Below are 8,931 nucleotides of genomic sequence, written 5' to 3' on the forward strand. Positions count from 1 at the left end.
GTTACTAATGTGCCTCCTCACCATGGATCTGGAGAACAAATTATACTTGTTGCAGCAGGCAGTATTTTCCAAGATCACAATAAGGAACAATGTGGATACCATGTCTTCTGGCTGTAGCAACACTTTATTGTCAAGCAGGATGGAAGTTTTACTCCCAATCCCACTCCTTTCCAAATCCTTAGTGCAAAAGAGGTGCAGTTTGTGTCCTGCTGTTCATGCCAAGCAGATCTTAGGATGAGTCAGCCAAAGATTAATAAAGCCACACAAACTCAACAGACAAGCTGTTGAGTATACCACATCATTCTCTGTATGAGCCCATCTCTTATCCCTGACAAGGCTCATGCCAGCCTGCACAAGACCTCCACAAGCGTTCCCTAGCCCCCCATGATTGCCACCAGTTGCCCCCCACTCCTGCTAGCTCACCCTGCCTGCAGATCCCCTCAGAGGATGGAAAAGATGCCAGACACGTTCTTCTCCAAGGATGTAAAGCAAGCTGCTGCTCCAGTGCACCTCTCTAATGTGTTAACAGTTTAGTTTAGATGATGATCAATGGCACTGCCAGGAAGATGAGACCCCTCAAGTGTGGATTTCCTCATGTGAGCTTTGCTTCCTTACCCCAGCCCCTTTCCCTTGTACCACCAACCTAGGGAAATTTCCCACTTTTGAGGGTGATAACAGCTCCTCTTGTCCCATTTTGTGCACCTCCTCCAGTGCTACCACTTCCCACTGTCTGCTGGAACCTGCATAGCAAAAATCCTACTGCCAGGAGTGGATCTTGAGAGAGGAATGAGAATGATGGAGATGGCTGAAAAGAGAACACATCTTCTAGAGGATGTGGCAGTCCCCAGCCTCAGGACAATGTTCTTGCACTGGGGCACATCTCCAGCAAAAGCAGAGCTCACCAAACCACGTCAGGTCTCCTGGCCAGGGTGCTGGACAGGACTAATGTCTCTGTCTCTTTATCTCCCATGCCTCTTGAGCATGTAGGTCACGAGGAGGAAGTAGAGCTGAACCACAGCCCTGCTCTGGAAAGCAGAAGTAAACCCAGCCTTCCATCTCCAGGCAGCCAGATCTCTCCGCCACCCATTGCTACTCATCACTGAGGAACTGAATTCTCTTTCCTGCATTTGTTGCCTCCCTCTCTCCTCCAGCATCCTGTGGTTTACACATCACCCTGCCCCGAGAGGAGCACAACTCGCTCTCTACACTTGCTGCAGTCTCTGTAGCACTATGCTCACTACCCTTTGCTAAATTAAAATGCCTAAAACCCCCAAGAAATCAGTTAATTATAACACAGGCAGCATGAGGTACACATCAGCTGAAGCTGCATACATGTAATTGCATGTCTTGCTATGATCTTTCCAACTGTACCACTGAACTGGATGGGAGAACCCTTCAGGGTACTGGGTAACGGGATACCAACTCTTCTGACCTCCGAAGTCCTTGGAAGCACATCTAGTGAACTTTGCAAGTACAAGATGCCAGCATGACAAGCACAGAAAGGCCACACATCTCTCTGGCATGACAGCTTAATCTCCTGCTCTTTTCTGGATATCTGAAGACAAGACAAATCTGCCATGGAGGAAGCACAGGACTCCCAGCTCCTCTGTAGGTGGAATGAGTGTGGCAGTCTGCTCTGGAGTGCAGAACTCAAGCACTGAAAGCGTTTCAATCTTACACAAACCTGACCTGGCTATTTGGAGACCAAGTGTGAAGCCTTAGCACTTACCTTATTCTGATAGGTCCAGTATAAGTAAAAGCCCTTTGGATCCACTCGAAGAATCACAGGGGAAGCACTTCCTGTTTCCTGACAAAAAAGGCAAACAGAAGGAAGCAGGTTAACACCTTACCTGACCTGGAAAGCCCATCATGGGGTGCAAGTTTCCAGTTCAGATCTAGACCCCGTTGGGTGAATCAGCCTCTGGCTTATGGAAATGAACCAGATGATTTTAGTTCGCCTCCATGTGAGGCTATGGAACCTGATCTCTGCTGAAGCCTGAGTCTCACCTAACACCACCCGTTTAGCTAAAAACTCTCTTGAAGCCTTCTGTACAATGAATTAAGAGAAGAAAGTAGCTGTGGATGCAATTAACTGTTTCATTTGAACTGCCTTATCCCCCAAGGCACTGACTGGGTTCTACAAGCTCCAGGAGTAGCCCAGGCAAAGCAGAGATACCATTCACCAGGGGCACCTTCACACGAGTTATCTGGGCTGTCTTTACAGGGAAGGACCTGAGCCAGGAAGGGTTCAAGGATGAGTCCATCTAATACAGCAGATGAGGCTGCTTTAGGCAATGATTCAAACTCCAAGGACGAGCTCTACACAGACTAGGAAAAGCAGCAGTTGTTTAAACACCCACACCACAGGAGCAAAATTAGATGGAATTATTCAGCGCCAATCCTGACCCCGATACAACAGGGAGCTGAGGCATGTACTGCACATGAGGCCGTGCACTTCACCTCTGGATGATTGCTCTGCCTCTGCATTTTCAGTTAAAGCAGCTTCACAGCTATTCTCAAGGCAACACCCGTTCCCATCTCACATGCAAGCCTGTGGGAAGAGATGAATTAACACGAGCGCTTTGGAGAATGAGATGAAGGATGCTTGGTGCTCTGCCTGGGTCCCAGCCCATTTGCTCATTCAGTCTAGATAACTCCTCACTGCACTTGACCTCTGGTGCAACACAAGACAGGATCACAAGGTCTACCATCCATTGCTGGGAAAGCTTCAAATGCAATCTGTGAAGCTGAAATACCCAGCTACTGAGATGAAACCAGCAGTGGAATTTGGAAGTTGTATCTGTTACTTGCCCTGGGGTTCTCCGGTTTGTTACTGAACTCATACTTTGCTCCAGAGTGCATCTGTATTTCTCAGTTTTCAGACTGAGGATTCTCCACTACAGCAAACTACCCACGGAACAAAGCACTCTATGTTCTACTTTTACCCCCTGCTGCCTTTCTCATGCTGTACCAGGGACACTGTTGACCTGTTTGATCCTGCCCCTCTGCTCTGCTCTCGTGAGACCTCACCTGGAGCACTGTGTGCAGTTCTGGTGTCCTCAACATAAAAAGGACATGGAACTGTTGGAACAAGTCCAGAGGAGGCCACGAGGATGCTCAGGGGCTGGAGCACCTCCTGTATGAAGACAGGCTGAGAAAGTTGGGGCTGTTCAGCCTGGAGAAGAGAAGGCTGCAGGGAGACGTCAGAGCAGCTTCCAGTGTCTGAAGGGGGCCTATAGGGATGCTGGGGAGGGACTCTTCATTAGGGACTGCAGTGACAGGACAAGGGGTAACGGGTTCAAACTGAAACAGGGGAAGTTTAGATTGGATCTAAGGAGGAAATTCTTTCCTGTGAGGGTGCTGAGGCACTGGAATGGGTTGCCCAGGGAGGTTGTGAATGCTCCATCCCTGGCAGTGTTCAAGACCAGGTTGGACAGAGCCTTGGGTGCCATGGTTTAGTGTGAGGTGTCCCTGCCCATGGCAGGGGGTTGGAACTGGATGATCTTAAGGTCCTTTCCAACTCAAACCATTCTATGATGTCCATGTTCCCAGAGCTCCTGGTTAGCTCCCTGAGCACATGGCCACAAAAGCAGAACAGGCACTGCAGTACTGCCACCAAGTACTGGGCCATGCTCTAGATTAACCTTATCTCCTGTAAAGCAGCTTTCTTGAAAGCAAGTGAGGCTGCAGTAAGGACTGGCGGGAGCTGATCAGGGTCCCCCCTCCTGAGCAGGCACATGAATGGCTGTGGGGTACAGGTGGGCTCTGCTATGGGGAGGCTCCTGTAACAAAGGAAATAGGGAATTCTATAGAAGATGGTCTGGCAGCCAAACTGGCTGCTGCTCACACTGTAGAGTTCAAGTCCAGGGCAGAAAGCAAGCACTGTGTGGTAAAGTCATGTAATCCATAACCTCTGAGAGACAGAAACATTTTTGCTTCTACTATGAGGGCTGAGAGGCAGCACAGAGCCAAATCCACATATAACTGCTCTGCTTAAGAGGTCAGCTACTATCCTGTGCCCTATCTGAGGTGTGAAAGTGTTCCCAAGCTGGTCCTTCAGATACATTATCACACACGTGGTAGGACTTCACCTCTTTAGCCTGCTCAGCAGCCCCAGCTTGGTGGCTGCTCAACAAAGCACAGCAGAGCTGCTCCTTACCCCGAGATGTTGGGGTAACTCCGTGGGACAGGTGAGAACAGCCCCACTGCACTCTGCTCTAAGCAGCACACTGCAGATGCTGCACGAAGTGAAGGCACTACACAAGGTGGCTTTGGTCAAGAAGCTGTCGGGTACAGTGAAGGCTCCACTCCAGTCCCAAACTGTACAGAGGGATGTAAGGAGCCAGGCTCATCTCCCTGCATTCCTTGCCTCTCATACTGTGGAAGGAGTTCAAACCCGTTACCTATGGTAATATGGCCAGGTCAATTCAAAAGGTGGGACAAACCCCACAGGCCTGTGACCCCTAAAGAGCAGCAATCCCACAGCCTGGAGCTCTTACACCATCCTCTGTAGCTTGCCCTAACTGTGGAGTGGGAAAGCATGAGGAGACGGAGCAATGCGATCAGAACAGAACGCTTGTGGAGAAGGCTTTCCTCATTGTTGGAGCTCAGGTCTGTAAAGGACTAAGTCATCAGACAACCTTTGAGGAACACTTAAAAATCCTTACGCTGTAGCAAAAACCCCACACAGGACTGGAGCTCCCTCAATCCTATCGTTGAAGCAGCAGCAAATAAAACACCTGGGGCTTGGAAGCCCAAGTTAACTCACCTTGGGTTTCAAGGGAGCCTCCCTGCCACTGAATTCCCAGTGTAGGACTTAACAGCTTCAAGCTTTTGGGAAGGTGGTCCCCAAGGACTGGGCACAGAAAGTCAGCAGCAATTGTAGATGTTTGGCTGCTGCTGTTCTCAGAAACCAAATCCCTGTTCAAATCCAAAGCAGCCACACATGCACTCTCCAGGCAGTGGGAGACTGGAAAGAATGGGAGGGCTGCACTTTTCACCATGCCCTGGTGTCCTCCTGTTCCTGTACAGCCAGTGCAGTAAGTGCCTGGCGATATCCCATCTGTATCCCCCAGCATCCACCCTTTCTGCTAGCTGTATATGACACTGCTTTATGTCTCTGGACCGCCTCTGCTTACTGTGCACACAAGTGACTGACATCCCCCACACACACTGCCTTGGGACTTAAAACTCTGTTCCAGCTTCACACCCACAAAAGTAGGCACTAATCCCTCCTATTTCTACTGAAGGCTCCTTCTAACACATCTCAGCTGCAATACCACATCACATGTTTCCCCCTGAGCTTGGTGAATAATCATAACCTGGCATGCCCCCGTTTTATCAGCTCATGCTCCACAGCAGACAATTCACACTGCAGACAGAATGGATGGGCAGCTGCTGTGCCCTTGCTCAGGTATGTGGGGACTGGGGTAAATACTCTTTTGCCTTCTTAGAAAGTGAGGAGGGGGCTATCCCACTCTGCTGTTCCCACTTTCTGCTCCTCACAATGAAAGGCAAACAGAGACTGCAGAGACAGATGAAGACACTGAGTTGGAAAGAAGCAGCTTCTTGCAGCACCCTCCGAGGCTCTGGCCCTTTGCTACTCGGCCACTGCACACTTGGTAGCTCACAGACCCACAGCCAGCAGGCACAGGAGGACATGGCTCTCTCACTGTCCACTCCAACAGGGCCATAAGAGGAAGCAACCTGGAGCCTGATTTCCTCTCTGTCTGCAAAGCACGGAGAGTCCTCTCAGTAAATCCTGCCCCTCAGGCTCCTCTGGACAGGTCCGAATGTGCCATTTGCCTCTCACCCCAAAGAAGCTGCAGGCAGTGACACCTTCCCAAGGGCTGGGACCCTGAGGTCCTACACCAGACCCAGTGGCACACTCCATCTACTTCCACCCTCCACAGTAACAAGAGGTGCAGGAGCCACATCACCAACCCCTAACACATACACCCATTGGTTTTCCCCTCAGCTCTCATCCAGACATCATTGCTCTCAGGTACAACACACCATGTCCCAACCCCAGCACTGAATACACGCTCCCAGCCTCCCCATAACCCCTGACCAAAACACAGTGTCTGCCCCATCACCATACATAAAACACAGTGAAGGAAAACCTGTAGTACTCACATCATCCCATTTGATGAAGCGCTCACCCTTGGACAGATACTCCTTCACCTCCGGCGGCTGCAGGACAGGGGTAAGCATTGACATCCTGCCCTGCAGATGTGCTCCTCAGCCACCAGAAGCAATAGCTGCTGCACAGTTTGCTCCTCCTTGGCCCCCTCTGCTCTATCTCTGCCTCTCACGTGGCAGGGCTCTCTGCCATGGCCACTGTTGGCATCAGAAAGCAAACAGCCTCTTATATCCCAGCCAAATTCAGGAGGGGCAGGGACAGGCAGGCGAGGACCGATGAATCTGCATTGTAAATCAACAGCTCTCCAAGCAAGCGGGAGAAGCTGAGCCCAAGGTCACCTAGAGGAAAGCCTGTGATGGGTTGGGATGCCCGTGTGGGCAGCCCTGCATGCACGCTGCTGCTCCAGGAGGGAGCTACTCCTCAGAGTTGTGCTGGTGAAGCTCACGCTCCGTAGCACTTCCGCAGCTGAACTTCCTTAACTGTTGTCTTGACGAAGTGCAGACATCACCAGCCAACACTCAAACTAGTTCAGCAGATGTGCTTACAGAAGAAGTCAGGCTTTGGCTACAAGCAGACTGCCCCCTTCATGCAACAGCCCAAATATCACGTGAAACAAACTCATTCTTTGCTCCCTACAGCCGCCGTTTCTGGGGCCACTTGTTGCGCTTCCAGTCTTTAACCTCCTTCCTTTCTCTCATGGGTTCTTCTGAATGTCAACCTGGAAAGTGCAGCAGAGGGAAATCCCCCAGAGAGATGCAATAAAGCATTGACAGGAGTCCCGAGGACTGAATTATCCCCCAGACTCACTTGGGTCTACTGTGGGAGCATGGAATGGGAGAGATGAGTTAAGGTGAGAGAATGCTGAAGCTGAAGGGAAGTGACAGAAGCAGAACAGAAGGTTAATGGCAAAGAGGGCAAAACCGAATCCCTGCGCTTGACCTTGGTTCAAAGGAAATTACATGTGGGCAGCAGAGGAGAAAAGGGGCTCTGGTGGCAGATGTGGCTAACCAGGGGGAGAGTGGCTTGTAAAGAGGACTGACACTGGCAAGGTTAATTTTAGTCAAGAAGGCAGAGGCCCACATCTAATTAGAAGTGGCAGTAACTGTGTTAGCCCTGCTGTAACTGGATTCCCAGCCACATGGTGGGATTTCAGCCTTGTCTCCCTATGAAGGAGACAAGGTATCAAGGGATGGCACTTGCCATTGCTCAAGAGGGACAAGACAGTGTCAGAAGCAGCGCAGATTCTCCAGGAAGGGTGGACAAAGCCTCCTGCTGTACAAAGGGAGGCAGCTGCAGGGAATACTTCCCAAGAACTGGCTATCCAGGCTAAGGCTGTCAGCTCTATTTTACTGGGGCAGTGAACTGAGGTGGCTTACCCAAGGCTGTGGTTGCTCAGGGCCAAGACCAAGGACATGGAAACCCATCACCCCTGTTCTGATAACCAAGCCATGCTTGCGGTACTAAGCTCCCTTTGCATGTGTGACACGTGCTGCCAGAGCAGCCAACTGACAGAGCACTGGAGTATTCCAGGCCCAGCAGAGCCTCACCAGGAACACCACCCCCTCTCCCCCCTGCAGGGACTGCTGTTATTCCCAAGCAGCAGATGACAGCATCTGCCCAGATCTCACCAGCTGAGCTGGAAGCGCTCAGGGATGTCAGCAGCAGCCCAGCATTTGGCATAAATGCCAGTGAAATGCCAGGCTCTGCAGGGCAGGTTTTGTTCTCTGTGCTCTTCTAAGGAACAAACCCTGAGGCCCAGGTATGTACCAAGAGAGGCCACAGGAGCCTGCAGTGAGGGGTGGAAGTTTTCTCTGCCCTTACCTGATCCCTTCTCTAAGCCAGAGCAGTTTTCGTGCTTAGCTTTAACTTAGGGAATAGCTGTGTAAAGGATAAGGAGCATCAATCCCGCTCAGAAGTGCTGCACTCCTCCCATCCTCCATTGCACAGAAAGCACCAAAGGGAAGCCATGGGGGTCACAGGGAGAAGTGAAAGGTGGGATGAGCTTTGCCACCTGGAACTGCCAAGAGCAGGGGGCCTGCAGGGGAGATCAGTCACAGCTACTGGTGCCAGGGGCCCAAATGGAATTTACCACAGTTAATACTGCTTTGTGAACTGTGCCTGCTTCCTGTCACAACCAGGGCTTCACAGACAGGCTGCTTCTGTCCTGCATTCTCTCACACCTGGCTATTCAATACTTTCTCCATGTCTCATCAACAAAGCTAGAGCAAGCATGAATCCTGCCAGAGCTCCACTCCCTTGTCGCTCAAAGTCAGCTTTCCCTAAGGCATAAATCAGGGAACTGCAAATAAAGCCACCATGAAGAGCAGCACCCAAGCCAGAGCTGTCCTGTGAGGCCGCACGGTGCTGCACAGCACCAACGGCCAAGATCCCTGCTTGCATAAAGCTGGTCACAAAAGCTGAAGCTCGCTTCCTTTTGCATAACCCAACCTCCTTATCTTTCATTTCACACTCCTTGTGCTATGTGGGAGCTTCTGCCCCTTGCATGAAGAGATGGCTGACTGAACAGTGATAGAAGAGAGCAGCAGTCCTGCCCTCTGCTGAGAGCTCTGCTATCACAGCAGGCAGCAGCAGCACGTTGAGCAGTATTTACTCTACCACCCTTTATTTTCTCTCTCCTGCAAGGCCCATCACCCCATGTACACTCATGCTACAGCCCCTCTGAGCAGGGCCCTGCACCTCCTTTGCTTCCAGCCCTTCACCGTGCACCCACCACCCTCTATAAGGGTTTTGATAGGCAAAACCTGCCATTTTTTACCTTTTTTTTTCCT

At 51.0% G+C, this 8,931-nt stretch overlaps 1 protein-coding gene across 4 annotated transcripts in view; it reads right to left on the bottom strand.

Moving 5' to 3' along the window:
- The window catches only part of PLCB2 (phospholipase C beta 2), a 44,443-nt gene extending 37,873 nt beyond the window's left edge, over positions 1–6,570 (bottom strand). The window contains exons 1-2 of one of the 4 annotated variants that reach the window (XR_009742946.1): positions 6,136–6,569; positions 1,730–1,807 (exon numbers count right to left, since the gene is read on the bottom strand). Coding sequence is in view for 3 of the 4 variants with exons in the window: in XM_061450970.1 (XP_061306954.1) it covers positions 1,730–1,807; positions 6,136–6,219 (162 nt within the window). In the remaining variant the exon portion in view is untranslated. Of the gene's footprint in view, positions 1–1,729; positions 1,808–6,135 lie in introns of all 4 variants that reach the window. The other 3 variants (XM_061450970.1, XM_061450971.1, XM_061450972.1) reach the window with 3 other exon arrangements.
- Positions 6,571–8,931: the final 2,361 nt, after the last annotated feature.

Source organism: Pezoporus flaviventris, unplaced genomic scaffold (assembly GCF_033815535.1).
Source record: "Pezoporus flaviventris isolate CSIRO_AGI_PZ_B2104156 unplaced genomic scaffold, CSIRO_AGI_Pfla_v1 ptg000012l, whole genome shotgun sequence".
Lineage (NCBI taxonomy): Eukaryota > Metazoa > Chordata > Aves > Psittaciformes > Psittacidae > Pezoporus > Pezoporus flaviventris.